Genomic DNA, 21,163 nt, shown 5'->3' on the forward strand with positions numbered 1-21,163 from the left:
CATCATCAGCCTCACCATCCCGCTGCTTGGCCTGTTGAAAAACTCTCTGATCAGCATGAAGTCGGAAGCTTTGCGCTCGTCACAAGAGACTGGGGAAGAAGATTCCCTTGTTGATAGCCAAAGCACCCTTAGGTCTGTTTCTCAGCGCATATCGGAGGAGGTGGAGGTGGAGGAGGATGAGGAGGAAGAGGAGGAGAATGTTGGCGAGACACAAGAGGGGACCATTGTTGAGTCCTCCACTGTTCAGCGTGTATGGGCAGAAGAAGAGGAGTTGGAGGAGTTGGAGGAGGAGGAAATGGACAGTCAGGCCAGTGAGGGGAGTGAATTCTTACGCGTTGGTACTCTGGCGCATATGGCAGATTTCATGCTAGGCTGCCTATCCCGTGACCCTCGCGTTCAAAGAATTTATTCCAGCACCGATTACTGGGTATTCACTCTCCTGGACCCACGGTACAAGCAAAATCTTTCCACTCTCATCCCTGGAGAGGAAAGGAGTGTGAGAATGCATGAATACCAGCAGGCCCTGGTGCACAAGCTGAAACAGTATTTCCCTTCTGACAGCGCTAGCGGCAGAGTGTGTAGTTCTGCGGGACAAGTAGCGAGGGAGAGTAGGCGAGCAGGCAGCTTGTCAAGCACTGGCAAGGGTACGCTTTACAAGGCTTTTGCCAGCTTTATGTCACCCCAGCAAGACACTGTCACCTGTCCCCAGTCTCGGCAGAGTAGGGCTGATCTTTACAGAAAGATGGTGAGGGAGTACGTAGCTGACCATACCATCGTCCTAAATGATCACACAGCTCCCTACAACTACTGGGTTTCAAAGCTGGACATGTGGCACGAACTGGCGCTGTACGCCTTGGAGGTTCTTGCCTGCCCTGCCGCTAGCGTCTTGTCCGAGCGGGTTTTCAGTGCAGCTGGTCATCATCACCGATAAGCGTACACGCCTGTCGACTGACAGCGCTGACAGGCTGACGCTTATTAAGATGAATAAAGCCTGGATTTCTCATAATTTCCAATCTCCACCAGGTGAAGGAAGCTCAACCTGAATAATTTATCCACTCCTCCTCCTCCTCATTTTCCTCCTTCTCCTCCTCTTTGTACAGTAAAGCAGAGGAAACTGGCTATTTTTTGACAGGGCCCACTGGCTCTAGCTATAGTACTTTATGCATTTAATTTTTCTGGAGGGCCACCTACCCGGTCCTCTGTTTTAAACAATTTTTGGGAGTGCCACATACAGGAACTCAATCTATTTCATTTTTCTGGAGGGCCACCTACCTGCTCCTCTGGTTTGAAAACTTTTTTGGACTGCCACATACAGGCACTCAATCTATTTCATTTTTCTGGAGGGCCACCTACCTGCTCCTCTGGTTTGAAAACTTTTTTGGACTGCCACATACAGGCACTCAATCTATTTCATTTTTCTGGAGGGCCACCTACCTGCTCCTCTGGTTTGAAAACTTTTTTGGACTGCCACATACAGGCACTCAATCTATTTCATTTTTCTGGAGGGCCACCTACCTGCTCCTCTGGTTTGAAAACTTTTTTGGACTGCCACATACAGGCACTATCCAAATTAAATTGTCTCCATAGCAGCCTCCACACGTTGTCTCCATTGCTACCTCCAAAAGTCGTCCATACAGCTGCCTCCATACATCGTCCCCTTATCAAACGAGGTGTGTCAGGCAGAAATTTGGGTTGTTTTCATGGATTCCACATCAAAGTTGTTAACTTTGTCGCCACCCTGCTGTGTTATCCACAAAATATACTGGCAAACTTTTATCATTTACCAATATTATTTCAGCGCTTCTTGCGCATCTGTTTACATTCCCCTCACCCGCCATATCCTAAACTTATAAGAACGCTACTACACTTGATCTTATACAAAAGGTTCTCTTAGAAGTGCTGTTTGGGGAGTAGCCTAGAGACAGGGGCTTGGATTGGCAAAAGCTCGCCTGGCAGCGGAGCGCCAGCTCCATGCGCATCATGCGCTTCTTGCGCATCTGTTTACATTCCCCTCACCCGCCATATCCCAAACTTATAAGAACGCTACTACACTTAACTTGGTGCAGGCTGGGACCGAGTCTGACCCTGGGGCTGGTCATATACTGCCGACGCAGAGGATTGCGGGGCCTACCTCGGTCCAGGTCTCAAAGGCCTAGTATACCTCCTCCTCCTCCCACCCCTCCTCCACCTCCTCCTCCGAATTACCATCCGTGGCCATGGCGCCATCAGTCGGTAGCTCTAGGCACAGCAGCAGTGCCGTCGCTAAGCGACAGCAGGCGGTGCTCAAACTGCTGAGCCTAGGCGATAAAAGGCACACCGCCCAAGAGCTATTACAGGGCATTCCACATCAAACTTGTTAACTTTGTCGCCACCCTGCTGTGTAATCCACAAAATATACTGGCAAACTTTTATCATTTACCGATATTATTTCAGCGCTTCTTGCGCATCTGTTTACATTCCCCTCACCCGCCATATCCCAAACTTATAAGAACGCTACTACACTTGATCTTATACAAAAGGTTCTTAGAAGTGCTGTTTGGGGAGTAGCCTAGAGACAGGGGCTTGGATTGGCGAAAGCTCGCCTGGCAGCGGAGCGCCAGCTCCATGCCAAGATCCAACTAACATAGTTTTAACTGCAGCACCTTTAATCTACTACTAGTTCACTGCCTCCATACATGGTCCCCTTATCAAACGAGCTGTGTCAGGCAGAATTTTGGGTTGTTTTCATGGCTTCCATGTTAACTTTGTCGCCACCCTGCTGTGTAATCCACAAAATATACTGGCAAACTTTTATCATGTACCGATATTATTTGAGCGCTTCTTGCTCACCTCCTTTGGTTCCTCTCTGCCACCCATTGGTTTGAAGCCTGAGTCCATTTAGGGTATGTCGCCATGCCACTCTCTAGCCTGCAGCTGCTGCCGCTGCCTCTGCATGCCGTCCCCTATAGTGTCAGGGTCAATTATTGGATGTTTTAGATGCTATCTTGCTTCATTCTGTCACTCTGTCATGGCCATGCTGTTGCCCATAATTTTGGCATAATGGTGTGATTAAGCAGCCTCAGAGGCATCCATGCATGCTGCCCCTGCTGTTTCCTGTCCATTTCCGTGGTGTTTCCATCCTTTTCTGAGGTCCCAGGTGTTTGGCCAAGCTTCCCTGTGCAGAGCCTTGGTCCCCTTGAAAAATGCTCGAGTCTCCCATTGACTTCAATGGGGCTCGTTATTCGAGACGAGCACTCGAGCATCGGGAAAAGTTTGTCTCGAATAACGAGTACCCGAGCATTTTAGTGCTCGCTCATCTCTAGTATTCTCCCTATGGGCTATCATACTTATTCTATGCAACCATTATATGCCCCATAGGTGTTTTTCTGCTAGCGCTCACATTAGGTTCAGCGCTGCATACTCTGTGCCTTAAAACTTATTCTTCCTCGGCCGAGGATGCGCATGCGCCACAAATTTCCTCGCCGACAGCGACACTTTTTTCGTCACTTCCGGTCCGCGGCGCGTCACTTCCGGTCAGCGGCACGTCACTTCCGGTCATGAACTCACAGGCCAGAGTACAGCGCATAAAAGGTGAGCTATCCACTACAGAGGCTTCATATCCCTGAGGAAGTCACTTCACAGCGACGATACGCGTGGGGAGCCTCCCACCCCTACCACCCATTCAGTGTATGGTGCGCATTGTGGCTTAGGTTTGTGTATGGGTATACCTGTGTGCTTGGCCAGGCCCAGTTATACCCGGTTTATTTATACATTGGATCATTACATGGTACCTGCACTCTTTTGTAAGAGTTATATTGCATATGTCTAAATACTTTGTATGTTTTGTTGGAAGGTGACTCTATGTCAATTGTATTTTCAGCTATATACTAGTGGGATGTTTACATCTTTTGTACTTGTTCATTTTAGCCACTGATACGCATTGAATTGTATACCTTGACATCTACTTGACTTCTTGTATTTTGTCCATACACTTGTGGATAGGGGTGGTGGATGGAGTAGAGCCATTGGCCCACTCCACACTGTGTTCTTTCTGACACTTTTAATTGGTTTTATCAAATTGTTGTGTATTTTTGATATTTTGGAATAAAGATTGGATTGTATTAAAAATTGAATTTTGGTCCAGTGTAGCACACTTCTTTTCTTCTCAGTTTATATAGGATTCTTACATTTGGCTCAACTGTAACATAGTAGCGTTATACACATCTATACCTCATGATGCATGATTACTCAAAAACAACTATTTTGTGTTTGACAAACAATTCTACTTACAAGTTTGTGGCATCAGCATGGGTGCTAAATTAGCAAATCTTACCATGTCTTGGTGGGAGGAACAAGTCATGTATATAGTTAACAACCCATATCTGAATTGCATACCACTCTTTGTGTCCTACATCAATGACAATCATGTAAATATCCGGTTTACACATGTTGTACAACCAAATGAAATGGTATTTAAACCTTACTTTGAAATGGATACCAGGACAACCAGTGATTATGTCTACCCATAGGAAACTCACAGCTGGAAACACAATATTACAAGCAACCAGCCAACATTCTAAATACACAATGAGCTCAATTCCAGCGGAATAACTCACAAGAGGGAAATTACATTGTACAGTAGTAGATCTGAGGACTTTGATAAAGAAGCAGGTTCCATTCTAGAGAGGTTGTCAATAAGAGGGTATCCTGAGTGGACGATTATGAGTACAAAATATTGTAAAACAGAAACACAGAGATTAGTTGGTTCCACCTATACATATAAAGACATTTCAATGGTATACGTAACATCATTTTTAAACATTTGCCACTACTAAAAGATGATCCTACAATGGAAAAAAAATCCTTTCGGAGGGTTGGAGGGTGGTGTCAAAAAGAGGAAGAACTTTGGGCAATATATCATCATCCTTGTTCTTGGAAGAGAACAAAAGGAAGTAGATTTGGTTATCAACTTTGTGTTTTTTCAAATGTAATTCTTCAAGATGCAAAACATGTTTTTATGCGATCAATATGAAAATGTTTGGGAACACTCTGGATACAACAAAATATGAAATAAAATATTTCATTAATTTTATTACATTTAATGTTATATATATTGTAGAATTCAGCATTTGTGCTTTCAAACATATTGGACAAACATGTAGGAAATTTAAAAGCAGATTCTTAGAGCATCTGATGAACATCACAAACCCCAAAAGTAGGATTGTATAGGGAGTAACTAAGCACTTTTTTCCAGGTACACAGTGGGAATGTAAATTCCATACGTACTTATGCAATTGAACTAATTATAAAACCATACAGCGGAAGGGATATAGAAGCTCTGTTGAGAAACAGAGAAGCCTTTTGGCTGTTTACATTGGACACCACCAGGTATCCCAAGGGTCTCAAGCAAAAAAGGAGTTTACGTTTAATTTCTAAATATGCTGATAAGGGAAAGCTCTGTTATGTATATAAACTATGAATAACATGAATTTACTAAATCTAACAGATAACATATATGGCTTTTAAATTCACACTTGTTTTTATTACTTGTTGTAATATATCCCTTTCTTTTCTTTACAGTGCCACTTTCGGGATATTTTCCAATGGTCGTAGAGAATGATAGTCTCCGAAGTTCAACGAAGATTATCATTATGTTTGAATTACATACATTGGGGTAACATGCAGTTTTTCCCTCTCCGGCCATCGGATTTGTGTTGTGGATATTGCCCATGCTCTGAAGATTTGCACTATGTTCAAAAAATATTGAATATATTGGTGTGTATTATAAACTAAAATATACATGCAGTAAGATGTCCTTTTAATGTTGAGGGGGTATGGTTCGGGATATTATATAGAGTGGGCCAAGCCCTCCTGTGATGTCATGATGTATTGCAGGGTATTAACACTGTCAGCCTATGCACTGCGATTAACCGGTTAAACACCCACAATCGGAGCCCACTCGGACCGTGGGTGTTACTAGGGGATGTCAGCGGTAGATTACCGCTAACACCCCGCGACTCCCGATGCCGGTTTGGCTCCGGTGCAGAGCTAGTACGGCGCTGATTGCCAATAGCGGAATTCCACGTCGATTAGTGCGGAACTGAGCGCTAAGGAGTTAATAACTAAATACAAAAGTTATCATCCAACTTTTTTAACTAATTTGAAGTACAATATGTCACAAGAAAACAATCACAAAATACACTGGATATGTTAAAGTGTTCCATAGCTATAACCACTTATAATGATACTATAATTGAAAAAATGGAGCCGCATCCTAGAGGCCAAAATAGGGGTTAAAGGGGTGTTCCCATTTCGTCAAATAAATGTTATTGTTTGAATAATGAAAAGTTATCAAATTTTCAAATATACTTTCTGTATCAATTCCTCCTTGTTTTCTAGATCTCTGAGTGCTGACATTCTATACAAAACTTCATTGTTTACTTTCAGTGGACAGAAATCTGACCACGGACACACAGTTGCAGTTCTGATTACCCTCTCCGTTACTAACAAGCTGTGCTCCTGTGTGACCTTGGTCAGATTTATGTCCACTGGAAGTAAACAATGAAGATTTTTGTAGAATCGCAGCAAGCAGAGGTCCAGAAAACCGCAAGGAGTTGATACAGAAAGTATTTTGGAAAATCGTATCATTTCTCATCATACAAACAATAACATTAATTTGCTGAAATGGGAATACCCCTTTACGGAGGATTAGAAGGAAGTAGACAGCAGTTAAAAATAAGCGTCATAACAAAGAGTCTGAATACTTATGACCATGTGATTTTTCAGCATTCCTTGTTAAATTAATTAGCAAAAATATCTACATTTTTTTGTCAACATGGGGTGCAGAATGTCCATTAATGAGCAAATAAAAATGCTTTTTTTGATCTTCCCAATTGGCTGCAATGAAACAAAGTGAAAAATTTAAAGGTGTCCAAATACTTTCCAAACCCACTGTATGCTCAGACTTTTTACAGATGGTGGGGATCTTTTATTTTTGGTATAGAACTCATGATAGGGGCCAGGCCATTTACAGATAATATAACAAGGTGAATATTTCCAATAAGCCAACATTTGAGGTTGGCCCAAGAGGGGCCAGAGCAGGTCACACATTTCATGAGGGGGAAATAAACTTAGCTTTATGTAATTCAGCAATGTAACCCAACGCCAACTCCAGTGTTGAAAATATACCATGACAGAACCACTGTTACAGTGCCGGGATCTAGGAGTAAGTGTCCCTGTTTTAGAATACTTTATTTAAATGGTAGATTTCCTTAAAAAACGGTTTTACAAAATGAAGAATAATTAGAAAATCCATCACATATAATGTTTACATTTTGAAAATTTATTTATTGAAATACACTGGACAGCTAGCAAAATATTTTGCCAGGAGAAAAAAATTTGAAAAGAACCATGTCACCCATATTTTTGTGGACACAATCTTACAGTTTCCTGCATTGGATAGCATTTTATAACTTGAGTGGCTTTAATTGAACTGTACAAAAACAAGTATTTTTTCACCTATATCAAAAAGTTATCTTCATTCACTCTTGATACTTATATCAGAAACATAAAACTTTAAAGAAAAATAATGGTAATTAATGAAGAAAAAAAATGTAGTTATCAGACATCACTGGAGATTCTTCTCATATTTTATGCTGCTCTATATATTTATGTATGGGATTAAAAGATTTTGGAATAAACCTGCATTTGAATTGATACTTCCAAATATTACTTTTAAGCATCATTGCTTTGAAACCTTTTTATAAAATATAAAGAAACTCATCCACTCATTTCATGTAAATGTATCATAACAAATCAGAGACCATCATCATTAAAGGGTTTATTTTTTATATGTCCCCCAGATGCAGGACAGGAAAATAATAGACAGTACTACTTGTCCCGTTTTACCGTGATGATCCAGCGATACACCCCTTGAAGCATTCCATGGCTGCTTTGCTGGTTTTAGTGTGTGCTGAAGACCATGAGCCATGAGCAGGTGTTGGGGTGGTGTGTGTGTGTGTGTGAGTGGGGTTAACACTAGAATACTGTGAAATAATGAGAAAAGTTCCTGGTGTGAATATGAAGGACATGTCAAAAAAATCTGCCCCTTTAATCTTTATCTGTTATGAGGCTTATAACACACATAAATTATTTCAAATTTAAGCCTAGAAAGCAAACAGTTTGCAGTATAATAAGTTTTTAAGCAACCATGAAACGATTACTATGCTTTATCTATTTACCAAATCACTAGAAACCTGTTAATACAAAATGTTTTATAGAATGGCAATTGGTTACAATAAACAAACAGTTTGGTAGTGAGGTATATAGGCAGGTTTAACAATTAGTTGTTTGTGATCCCTTCAGATCGTCAAAAGCTGTTGTAGCATTGTTATAGCATTTTTGAGGAGGTTTTCTGAATCACAGTATAAATACAATTCAAAATACACTACGAATATACCCTTAGAAAACCAAACATAATAGAATAAGGTAGCAAGGAACTTATATTAAAGCAAGGGTTATGCTGTGATGGATTTGCATTATGTTGTCTGATTAATCACCTCCAGAACTATATATTTATAATTGTAGGAGTCTCAGTTCTTTCAGCCTCATTGTACACTTCAAAATAGTTGCTTGGGACAATCACAAAGCCAGCGCCATTTTTATAATCTAACACTTCTTTTTCTAGTTTTTCCAGACTGCGCTCTTGTCTTCTGCACCTCTGGTTTGCAATTCTAAGCTTTTTTCGCAGTTTATCAACCTGTTCTTCCAGCTGTTGTATTCGTCTCCTCTGATGGACTGTATCCTCCACAGTATAATTGTGATCACATATCACTGCTATGTGACTAGGAGTGTATGGAGGAGGCAGTAGCAAACCAATAGCAGGATCTATCTCCGGAATAGCAGGGGCAGGAGCATTTTGTTCCTCTTTCTTAATATTCTTAGTGGTCTAAAACGAATAAAAGAAAATGTTGTTGATTATGAACACATACATGTACAGATGTGGACACAAGATTTTTTTCTATTTATCAGATGATCATATATTTTTAGTTTTTTTTTTTTTTTTTTTAATAAATCCAATTGTTCTGACCAAAGTCATAATACCAATCAATCAATCTATTGCAAGGTGCAATCAGGGAAAGAGTCTGAGCCCCACTGACCGGCTTATTGAACTACTGGAGGGGGGGGGGGGATGTGTACAGTACAGCGTCCTGGAGAAGTACTGCAAGCTCTCTTCCACTTTGTTCAGCGGAGTTTATGGAAATTGGACCCCCACTAGCAAACAAGACAACCTCTCCAGCATACAGAGAAACTTATTTGAATAAGAAAAAACTAAAAAAAAATAAAATTGAAAAGAAAGACTGCAGGGAAACAAGAAAGGTGGATCTGGAAAACCTAACAATGTTGTTCCTACTGTGTGGAGATTTGGGAGCTGGTAGGCTCCTTCTAACATGGTGAAAATAACAAGCATAATAACATGTAAGAAAGTTAAACTAGGAATTTAACTTACCGCTGGTTTGGCATCTGTGTAAGAAAAGACAGTTGGAACAGCATTATCCTTGAGTAGTTTGTTGTTACAGGCTCTCTTAAAGCAGTCAGGTGTGAAGTGGTCAGAACAGATGCTACTGTACTTAGTTGGTTTGAAGTCGGCCCTTCGGACTGCTGCCTCCCATTTCTTACAAAGAAGTGGCCGGGTTAAGGGAAATCTAAAGAAAAAGAAAATTATTATCTTAATTCTATTGGGAAAAAAAATATTACAAAAGCAACCACAGACCAGCAGTCAAATACTGTATTCAGAACAAAGATAATAAACTGAGAGACCCCCCAGAGTAGAGAATTATACTAGACAACCCCTTCAGACAAAAAAATAAATAAATAAATGAGTATCAAAGTAATTCTGGGAGAGAAGACCAGATGAGGGGTCAGTACTCTTACAAGAGTATGGGGTAGTGTGGGTTGCTTTAGTTGGGGAGCTCCTGCTTCACCTGAGGATGTCAGAACCGAAAGTTCTTCTCTTCCTTCAGTGCCGCGGCTTACTTTTATACATTCAAGCCACCGCTATCAGAAATCCAAACTAACCAAGGACACTTGTGCTGCAGAGATCGTGCAAGCCTCTTAGGTTACCCGCAATCTGTAATCGGATTTAGGCTCATGCACATGACCATATGAAAACACCTGTATATACATGTAGCATTGATGTAGGCATCCATTTTAAGGCTGTATTGTGACGGACACATACAACAATATAGAGCATGTCCTATTTCCATTTCTATTTCTATTCTATTTCTATTTCCATTTACATTTCCATTCCGTATGCCCCCTAGAAGACAATGGGAGCATATAAAACACAGGTTGCATACAGTTGTGAACCGTATATGTACAGTATCCAGGGAGACTGGATACAATACAGCTGCATATACAGAACAGGAAAAAAGTTACGGTCGTTTGCATAAGGACCCTTTCACACTTGCGTTTTTCACGCGCGTGCTTTTGACGTGCAGAACTTGCATTGCGCTCTGACCCATTGTAACCAATGGGTCTTTTCAGACTTGCATTTTTTTTCACGCACACACGCGCATTTTTTTTAACGCGCATTTAAATCTCACCATGCTCTACTTTTACCAAGTCACACGCGTGAAAAACGCACCATACAAGTCTATGGAGATGCATCAAAAACGCTTCGCACTCTGAGACGCTTGCAAGTGCAATGCGTTTTTCACACATCAATTGCCATAGAAAAGATAGAGCTCAGTCCTGAGTCCATTTCACGCGCATTTTCTGCGCGTGAAAAACGCATTGAAATTGCGAGTGAAAAACACTGAACAAACTCTGACTGAAAACTGATTGCACTCTGATGCAAAATGCACGTTTTTCACTGAGCAAACCTGATCGCACCCTGATCAGACATATTAATACCACTTACGGTGGTGGCACTCGTGGCGTTTTGAACCCATTTTTAGGCAGTTTTTAAGCAGTCTGTTAAAAAACGCCATGAGCTTTTGAAAACACATGCGTTTTTTTTAACGGACTGCTTAAAAACAGCCCAAAACGCCACATGTGCCACCACCCTTAGGGTGCATTCACATGGACATATGCCCGCCAAGCTGTAGCACTGGAGAGGAGAGCACTGCTCACCCCTCCTCCCTCCAAAGAAAATAATGTTGCACAGTCATTCTTACGGCCTCAGATAGAGCATGTTCTATTCTTTTTGCGGGCATAGTTCGGTGAGCACTCATGATTGTAACCCAAACACACTGACATATTGGTGAGTGTCCCCTCTGGCAGGATCTGCTCTTCTTTAACCCCTTAAGGAGTTGGGCCTTTTTCGTTTTTATTTTTCACTCCCTACCTTCAAAAATCTGTAACTTTTTTTATTTTTCAATGTACAGAGCTCTGTGACGGCTTATTTTCTGCGTAACAAATTACACTTCATAGTGATAGTATTTATTATTCCATGCTGTCTACTGGGAAGCAGGAAAAAAATTCCGAATGCAGTGAAAATTATGAAAAACGCATTTGTGCCATATTCTTGTGGACTTGGATTTTACAGCTTTCACTAAGCGCCCCAAATCACATGTATACTTTATTCTTAGGTTCAGTATGATCACGAGGATACCAAATTTGTATAGGTTTTATAATGTTTTCATACATTTAAAAAAATTAAAACCTTCTGTACAAAAAAAAAATATGTTCTGGCACAAATAACTTTTTCATACTTCAATGCACGGAGCTGTGGGTGGTGTCATTTTGTGACTTTTGATGACATTTTTAATGCTATCATTTTGAGGACTGTATGGCCTTTTGATCTCTTGTTATAGAATTTTTTATATTTTTCAAAATGGCAAAAAAGTGGCACTTTCGACTTTGGGTGCCATTTTCCATTACGGGGTTAAATGCTGGGAAAAATGCTATTATATGTTGATAGATCGGACATTTTGGGACGTGATGATACCAAACATATCTATGATTATTACTGTTTATTTAAACTTCATATTTTTATTTTTTTTACCATGATTTCAGATCCTATAGGGTAAATTTACCCTGCAGGGTCTGATTGCTAGTACCATATACTGCAATACTACTGTATTGCAGTATATAGCAATGTTACTGGTTAACTCTAATAGATTGCCATCTGCTGGCTATTAGAGATCATTACACCTGGCAAGCCTACAAGTCTCATTGAGACTGTAGGCTGCCATGGCAATCAATCGCCGCCCTCCAATGACGTCACAGGTGAACTGCCGCGATCAGTGCTAGCACAGACCGCGGCAATCACAGACGGGCGTCAGCTGTATTATCCACTATGTATGGAGAGAGCTCAGCCTGTGAACTCTCCATACACCCTTCGCAGCACCAGGACGATAAAGTTCGTCTTTGATCGTGAAGGTGTTAAGCTTCCTATGCCATTGTTTTTAAGAAAAAAAGGCTTTAAAAGTTATGCAAATGAGCCTAATGGGTTCCAGGTTCTATTAACATTTATGGGGCCGGAAGCCCCTCAGGCCGATTTGCCTAATTTTACAGAATTATTATTATTAATATGATAGGGCCTAACTTACTAATTGGTCGGTGTCTCAGTGATGAGACCCCCACAGGTCATGAGAACAGGGGTTCCAATGGTACTTAAAGGAAACCTACCACTTCGGATAGGGCTTATAAGCAGCACATGCCGTGCACCAGCTCAGCGTGAGCTGGTGCCGGCACTTATCTTAGTTATGTTTTTAAAGAGTTTTAACACTTTATTAATCTTGATATCTGAACTAGCTTCCGCGCTCGGGGCACCACGCCTAGCGCGGACCTCAGTGCGGGGAAGCTAGTTCAGATATCAAGATTAATAAAGTGTTAAAATTCTTTAAAAACGTTTAAAAACATAACGAAGATAAGTGCCGGCACCAGCTCACCCTGAGGTGTTGCACGGCATGTCCTGCTTATCCAAAGTGGTATGTTTCCTTTAAATATATAATAGGGACAATCAGTCACACCACTCCACTTTTAACCTGATTGTATCAGGTTATAGGGGGCATGGTGAGTCGACTCGTTTGCGAACGACGCATCACTAGTAGTACATGACCTGGGGAAAGTCTATTCTGAAAGTGACATAGTAGAACATGACATTTTTAGAAACCTATTACCATTCTGTATAGGACCTTCAATGCGAATAGGATAGCTTTAGATTCACGTGTGGTGTTGTTGGATGCAGTAGGTCAGCGGCCAGATGTGTGTGTAGGTTTGGTTGAAGGAGGTGAGGGGGACTAACTGGAGATACCACAGCAGTATGCGGCAGATGGGCCAGTCACCATCACGGACATGCCTTTAACATCATATCTAATCATCTACAGCATTAAATTTGAATAGAAGTGCTATGTATATAAAGAAATATGCTCTAGCTTGAACTCGGCCTTTTTCACGTCACCCCCTCTCGTGCACTACTACCTGAGAGCGCGCATTTTGCCTCCTCTTGTAAGTTGCGCGCTTCTGGCTCGCGCATGCGTACACAGACGTTTAGAATGAGCACGCAGCTACGGCTCCAAGCAAGGCTAAAAACCACCGTCCCCGTACATCTTCCCGTATATTACTCACTTATGAAAAGAGATGGGTTTATCCTTGTCATATCGGTTTTTGCAACCGTAAGCAGAGCAGGACTGCACCATCGCGCCGATTTACTCCACCTCGTTTTGTGTTATCCCTGGTTAATACTTGAATCTTCCTCGTAGAAAGAAAGGAATAACAAGAAGCCGCCTCGGTCTACACTCCAGATGTATAAATATATGTTAGCCGCCGCCGATTATCGTTTTATAAAGAGAGAGAAATTTGTAGGTAGCGCTCCTCCCGGCTCCAAGATGGCTGCCAGCGCTTCAACTGTCGTCACATTTGCTAACTCAGGGCGCGGTACCATTTGCCAGCGGTAGTCACATGATGCAATTTGCATAAGCCACGCCCAAGTCTTGTGTATTCCTGTTAACGTTTTTCAAGTGTTGTGGATACGTCACGCTGGTTTCGTTATAGGGAGGAGGTCGACAATTGTGACGTCACGTGATATCGTCCACATAGTGTGATATGTTTGCTAGTTCATGTTACCAAGGCTTTATACCTGAATAAATTTACGATTCCTAGTCAAAACCAAGGCCAAAATGTAGGTGTGGGAAGCACGCAGGAAAGTACTGCTAGGAGAATGGAGCAGTGGGTTTCTCCCGTCACGAACGATGTTTAAGACATCTGACAGCACTATACGGTAGTACCTTTTCCAACAAATAGTACTACAGCATGCATAGGCAGTGTTCACACAGGGTTTGTGTTGAAATGCACCTCAAGTGTTGCAAAGGTAACAAACGCCATGCTTACGATCTGTAATGAGCCCCACGTGTTTTGCTCTGGTTATATGCAAAAAAGAAAAAATTGGAGCTTGTTAGGCAGGTGACACGTGGTATTTTGGTCGCGTTTCTGCTGTGTTTTTAAATTTGTGTTTTTTTACGTATGCGTTTTTACCTGTTTACCTGCGTTTGTGTGTTTATTGCATTCAGCTGTCTGTTGGAATTGGTAAAAAAGCAGTGATCAGTGATCATCTTCTCCATGCTGTATTTGCATGTAATTTAACCCCTTAAGGACGCAGAGTTTTTCCGCTCATTTCTCGCTCTCCACCTTCAAAAATCCATAACTTTTTCATTTTTACGTGTACAGAGCTGGGTGAGGGCTTATTTTGTACGTAACAAATTTTACTTTCCCGAAATGCTATTTATTTTAACATGCCGTGTAGTGCGAAGCTGGAAAAAAATTCCAAATGTGGAAAAATTGAAAAAAAAAACCACACGTGCGTCTCATTCTTGTGGGCTCAGCTTTTTGGTTTGGTATGATCACGGTGATACCAAATTTATATAGGTTTTATTGCGTTTTAATACATTTTCAAAAATTAAATGAATGTGTACAAAAAAGGGAAAATATTTTTTTTGCCATCTTCTGACGCTAATAACTTTTTCATACTTTGGTGTACGGAGCTGTGTGAGGTGTCATGTTTTGGGAAATGAGCCGACGTTTTCATTGCTACCATTTTGCGACATTTTGTTCACTTTTTATTCCTTTTTATTATATGATGTAAAAAGGTATAAAAGTCACATTTGGGCGCCATTTCCCGTCTCGGAGGTCATCGCCATCAATAACCGTTTTTATATTTAGATCGGGCATTTTGGGACGCGGTGATACCTAATGTCAAACGAAGACCCGAGGCTACCATGGCAACTGATCGCCACCCCCCGATGACGATCGGAATACAGATGGTGGCGCCCACGCCGTCTTTTAAACGCCGGCAACCGAAGGGTTAATAGCAGCGATCGGTGCGCACCCACCGCGGTTATCATCGGTGGGGGTTTGCTGCAATATGCAACAACCCCCACCCTTGTATGAAGAGGACTCAGCCCGTGAGCCCTCTTCATATATTCTCTGCGCTGTAAAGCTACGGCGCAGAGCGTTAAGGGGTTAAGCTTCTAAAACGCAGACTACAAACGCATGCATTTTCGAAAACGCACCTTAAAAACACAGACAAAAAAAACACAGGCGAGAAAAAGCCAGTATGCAAATACTATGCGTTTTTCTAGAATGCAAAATAACAGGCCAAAGGGTTCATAACACGACGCTAGCGCACAGGGGGCTTATCAATCACATGCGTTTCCCTGGAAACGAATTTTCAATTCGGGCCAAGGACTGCCCCCTTTGCGCTAGCGTCGCGTTATGAACCGACGCCTAGCGGTACGTCTGACCGCGGCCAAAACATGCTGTTTTGCGTTTTTTAAACACAGTCAAAACACAAGTGGGAGTGGGTTTGGCTAAAATGCATATGCGTTTCCAATGAAATATGCGTTTTGGCCAAACCCTCTCCCAAACGCAATGAAAGCGGCATGTGGAAAAGGCCGGCGGCACACGTGGCATTTTGAACCCGTTTTTGGGCCGTTTTTAAGCAGTCCGTTAAAAAATGGCCAAAAACTAGTTCAAAAAGCCACGTGTGCAGGCCGGAGGATGAGTGAGCGTTTCTCTTGCCTCTGCATAGGAAGCTGGGTGGTCGTGGCACAAATCTGGACATGCTCCATTTTTTCTGCAGTGGCCTCACAGTTCTGACACCGTACAGAGGGCAATATGTTCATTCAAATGGATGTATTGTCCATACAAGAGGTGTTGCCAATTGAAGTGAATTAACATTACGGGTAATAGACGTCCGTAAAAAAAAAAAAAAAAAGTGTGATAGGAGAGTATTAATACCCCTTAACATTTTTCAGTCTGTTTCATTGCAGCCAATTGGTAAGATCAAAAAAACATTTTTTTTGCTCACTAATGTACTCTCTGCACCCATCTTTTCAGAAAAAAAAAATCTAGATATTTTTGCTGGTTTATTAACCCCATAAGGACGCAGCCACTTTAAAGCTTAAGGCTCGGTTCCATTTTTTGTATTCTGACTTCTGTTGCTTTATATGGTTATAACTTTTGAACATTATTACTTATCAAAGCGATAATGAGATTTTTTTTTTTCCTTACGTTTTGTACTTCATTATAGTGGTAAATTTTGGCTGATAAGATTGGTGTTTATATTAAAAAAAAAAAAAAAGATGAATTTTCGAAATTCAAAATCATTGGGGGTCATTTACTAAGGGCCCAAATCGCGTTTTTACGGCGGGTTACACAAATTTTACCGTTTTGCAACGATTTTCCCTGAATTGCCCTGGGATTTTGGCACATGCGATCGGATTGTGGCACATCGGCGCCGGCATGCACGCGACGGAAATAAGGGGGGCATGGTCGTCAGCAAAAAAAACTTCAGATTCTGAGAAACCGGCGAATTTAGAAAAAAAAATACCTGCGCCTGGCTTGGTGAACTTCAGTGCACTCCGACGGAATTCAGCGCAGCAACAACACCTAGTGGACATGGGGGGAACTACCTTAGTGAATCGCCGGAAGACCCAAATCCTCCACACAGAATGCGCCGCTGGATCGCGAATGAACTGGGTAAGTAAATCTGCACCATTGTGTTTTCAGGTAGATAGATTAACCACCTAAATAAGTTGCTGAATAACATTTACCATATGTGTACTGTACATTTTCATAATTTTTTAAATGTCTGGATAATTTATTTTGATGTCGCACGGCTTACAAATCGAATATCGCTTTTCCGTGTTTTCAGAATTGACTATTTTGTGGATAAAAACAGTTTTTTACATTTTTTTAATACTTTTTTAGCATTAAAACCCGTATATAATCAACCCATTTTCAAATCATTTTCATTTAGCCCTAAAATTTACACATTTCCAAAAGAGAAAACTCATCTTAAAATTTGTTATGCAATTTCTCCCACGTACAGAGACCCCCACATGTGGCCGTTAATTGTTTTATGGGCGCACAGCAAGGCGCAGCAGGGAAGGAGGGACTTGCAGCTGCCAGGATTTTAGTTTTCATTGGCTCCTTTTGTAGGCTATAAATTTTAGCTTTTTCATTATTGGGGCCATGTGATGGTATTTTTTTTCCAGATGCTTTTTCCATTTTGCGGTTTGGTATCCCCCATTTTTTGAAAATTTATGAACTTTTTTTTTTGTCACGTCAGGATTTGAAAAGCATCAATTCTGTACTTTTTTTTTTTTTGTTGGTGTTCACCGTATTACCTAACAATCATGTTATCTTTATTTTATGGGTCGATATGATTACAGGGATACCAGACTTGAATATTTTTTTAAATGTTTTACTAAATTTGCCAAATAAAACCCTAATGTGGGAAAAAAATCTATAATTTTACATCGCCGGCTTCCAAGTGTCATAACATTTTTACTTTTCTGGCTAAAGAGCTGCTTGCTGGCTTGTTTTTTGCTGTGTGTGTGGGGTTCTGTGTGTGTGTGGGGTTCTGTGTGTGTGTGGGGGGTTCTGTGTGTGTGGGTGTGTAGCTGAGCTGTGTGTGTGTGTGTGTGTGTGTGTGTGTGGCTTAGCTGTGTGTGCAAATGTATGTCTGTGTGTGCTGTGCTTTAGTGCGACCAACAGGGATATTTTAATTGGTGTAAAATATATTTTTCTTTTTTTTGGAAGTCTAAATCTGGGGTGCGTCCTATAGTAAGAAGCGTCTTATAGTCTGAAAAATATGGTATATAATATATTACACTATACGATATATATATAATATATATAACACTATACGATATATATAACATATTACACTATACGATATATGTGGGGTTTGTGTTATGATTTAGACTTTTTTGTGCATTATCTATATGTTTTGGGGCTTGTGGGTATTTTTATTGATTTATTTTATTTTGTATTGAAAAACTTTTTTTTTAACTTTTTTATTAGTTCCACCATGGGACATGAACAAGCAATCATCTGATTGTACTGATGTATTGCAGGGTATCAGCCATAGACACCATCTTTATGAGACTGCCTGCCGGCAGCCCTGAGGTCCTGATCGGACCCCAGGGCAGCCATAGGAGCAATCGGGGAGGGAGGGGGGGGCATCGTGGGGCAGAGACCCTAGCAGGCAAGTTAAATGCTGCGGTAGCATTTAACGGGTTAAACACCTGCGATAAGATGTCAGCGGTAGATTACTGCTGACACTCCACGACTTCTGATGCCGGCTCAGTTCTGGTACGCTGAGTACTAATAGCGGGAGCTCGTGCCGTACTAGTACATCGCTAAGCGATTAAAGAGAAACTTAAAAGGTTTTTTTTCCCAGAAATCAATAACTCTTGGGATATAAAACAACTTTGCATATTATCTTTGTTACCTAAATCTAGCCGTTTCTTTGCTATACCCCTCAGATTACCTCAGTGCTGCAGTGGCTGCTTCCTCTCCCTGTGCTGATAAGCCCTGTGAGTCCGTAGTTTGTTTATCTGACGGTTTCATGGGAGGGGCTGCTGCTCCCAGAGGAGTAGGTCATGTGACAGAGCTCTCTCTGTGTATGTAGCAGAGCTGAATGTGTTCAAGACAGTGGATACAGATTTCTCATGCACAGAATAGGGAGGTACTCTATCTCCCTGTTCCCCATCAGTTTCTCCATGCCCGTCTGTAATTTTAAAGAACTTTCTCTTTCTGCGCTTCATGCTGCTTGCTTCACCAACCTTGCAAGGCAGTGATTGTGCACATAAGCTATTAACCCTTAGTGCTCACACAGCACCGGCTATTGACTTCAGGTAACGCTTTACTTATGATTTCTTTCACTTATTACATGTTCCTCGCTCCTCCATCTGATGGAAGCTGCCAGGCTAGTCACCATATAAATCCTTTATGTACACTGTGCAGTGTTCAGTGGATTTACTTGTGGGAAACTAAATGGATTTAATACTAAATTACTTTGAGAGAGAACACAAGGCATCATGGGATCTGTGAGCAAGCTAACTGGCCTCAGCTTGCGGGCATAGACAGACAGGCATCAGTCTCTGCCCACTTCATCCCTATTGAGAAAGATTTTGTAGGACACTTTCTGTTTGTTTTCAAAGGGGGAATCCTAAATAATAATTTGATAAAATCATTATAACTTTACAGTTACGCTTTAATCCCTTAATGACCGTAATATTGTGCTTTTTACGGCAGCGATCAAGGATAACTCTGCTGACGCGCCTTCTACATCGGCATGTCAGAAGAAGATTGCAGATTTCCAGTGTTTAACCTCTTACACACTGCTGTCAAGCATGACCATGGCGTGTAAGTGTATTCACCCTGGATTGGACCTTCCTCCCGCCTTGGTGAGCTGACCGGAGGATCCATACTGCTGAAGCCCCAGGGTCCTGCGTGTGCCCCTGAGACTGCTGGCTCCTCTACAGGAGGGGTTCTGCCTCTTGGCGGGATCCGTCTGTAACTAACTGAGCAGTGCCAGCCTGCTCCGTTACTTACTTTTTACACTGCAATACACTTGTATATAAAGGCTTGAACAAGTAATCAGATGAAGGCTTGTACAAGCCCAAGTGTGGAAAAATTCAAAAGGTAAATAAAATAGTAAAAAATATAATATATATAATAAATAAATACATAGTCCCCTAATCACTGCAGTAAAATATAAAAACCAAATAAAGTGTATAAAACACAAAAGAAAGTACATATTTGGTATCACTGTGTCCTTATTAGGCCTCATTCACACGACAGGGAGGGGGACCATGTTCTGGTTGCATGATTGATTTGCGACCAGAATACGGTGTTCCATAGACTTCTATGACTGCTGGTCGTGATGCGGTTGTGTCTCACCGCATCCTGACCGGACCAGATGGCTGCATCGCAAAATATAGAACATGTCCTATTTATGGCCACATTTGCGATGCGGACGTTCGAATAGAAATGAATGGGCCAGTGAAAAATCGGGTCTGCTTACGCCATAACATATCCACCGATTGCGACCATTCATTATGCGGTGGGTTGCTATGGAGACCTGAGCATGTGAGACGTGTGTGAACTTCTATGCAAAAGTGTGAGAGAGTGTGAAAAGGGTGTGTGCACTGTGAGGATCCTGCAGTGAAACTGGCACACATTGCCATGGAGCGCCTTATTTAGCTGGTGGAAAAGCGTCCTCTGGTATGGGACAAGCAGGTGGAAGAATATGCGGACCGTGCAACAAAGCACAGAGCCTGGTAAGAGATCACTGGTCCCTGATGAGTAGAAAATTCCAAATCCAAGGCGGCGTGAAGAACTTGGTAAGTAACCTCTCTACACCCTGTACCTTTCCATACTTCACTGTACAGAGCTGTGTGAGGTGTAATTTTTTGTAAAATGAGCTGAAGTTTTTGTGATGTAGTGTTTTATACATTTGGGTGCTATTTTCTGTTATGGGGTTCACCACAGGCAATAACCATTTTTATATATTGATAGATCAGGTATTTTGACATGCGGCGATACATAACTTGATTTTTTTTACTGTTTATTACATTTTATTTCAGTTCTAAGGAAAGGGGGGCGATTAGAATTTTTTTTTTTTATTACTTTTTAAACTTTTAAAAAACTTTTTGTTTTGCTAGTTTTTTAGACCCTCTAGGGTATTTTAACCCTAGAGGGTCTAATCACTCCTACCATATACTGAAATACTATTGTGGCATTTTTACACAGTATTCATTATAATGAGCCACTGGCTTATTGTAACAAAACTGCAGATGCCTCTCCCTTTTAAATTATGCAGGCAGCATCCGAAGGGTTAATACCCGCAGTTGCTGCTAGCACCAATCGCAGGTATTAGAGGTGGGTG

General features: G+C 41.4%; 1 protein-coding gene across 2 annotated transcripts; it reads right to left on the bottom strand.

Annotated features, from left to right (window-relative positions):
• Nucleotides 1–7,300: 7,300 nt before the first annotated feature.
• Nucleotides 7,301–13,893, bottom strand: THAP1 (THAP domain containing 1). Of its 2 annotated transcripts, none has more exons than XM_072155411.1 (3): nucleotides 13,555–13,893; nucleotides 9,488–9,683; nucleotides 7,301–8,926 (listed from the first exon to the last, which is right to left on the bottom strand). In XM_072155411.1, the coding sequence occupies exons 1-3, from the start codon at nucleotides 13,623–13,625 to the stop codon at nucleotides 8,546–8,548; spliced, it is 648 nt and encodes a 215-aa protein (XP_072011512.1). In that variant the 5' UTR covers nucleotides 13,626–13,893; the 3' UTR covers nucleotides 7,301–8,545. The 2 variants fall into 2 exon arrangements, with proteins under 2 accessions (XP_072011512.1, XP_072011521.1); XM_072155420.1 differs by lacking the exon at nucleotides 13,555–13,893 and adding an exon at nucleotides 13,408–13,517.
• Nucleotides 13,894–21,163: the final 7,270 nt, after the last annotated feature.

The sequence above is a fragment of the Engystomops pustulosus genome, chromosome 1, assembly GCF_040894005.1.
Source record: "Engystomops pustulosus chromosome 1, aEngPut4.maternal, whole genome shotgun sequence".
In the NCBI taxonomy this organism is placed as follows: domain Eukaryota; kingdom Metazoa; phylum Chordata; class Amphibia; order Anura; family Leptodactylidae; genus Engystomops; species Engystomops pustulosus.

What these genes read in the sequence shown, in the direction of transcription:
- THAP1 (XM_072155411.1), bottom strand. Translation starts at nt 13,625, where the DNA reads ATGGTGCAGTCCTGCTCTGCTTACGGTTGCAAAAACCGATATGACAAG. An exon ending in AAACCCATCTCTTTTCATAA is followed by an intron (nt 9,684 to 13,554) that starts GTGAGTAATATA and finishes CTTTTTCTTTAG; the next exon opens with ATTTCCCTTAACCCGGCCAC. An exon ending in ACACAGATGCCAAACCAGCG is followed by an intron (nt 8,927 to 9,487) that starts GTAAGTTAAATT and finishes TATTCGTTTTAG; the next exon opens with ACCACTAAGAATATTAAGAA.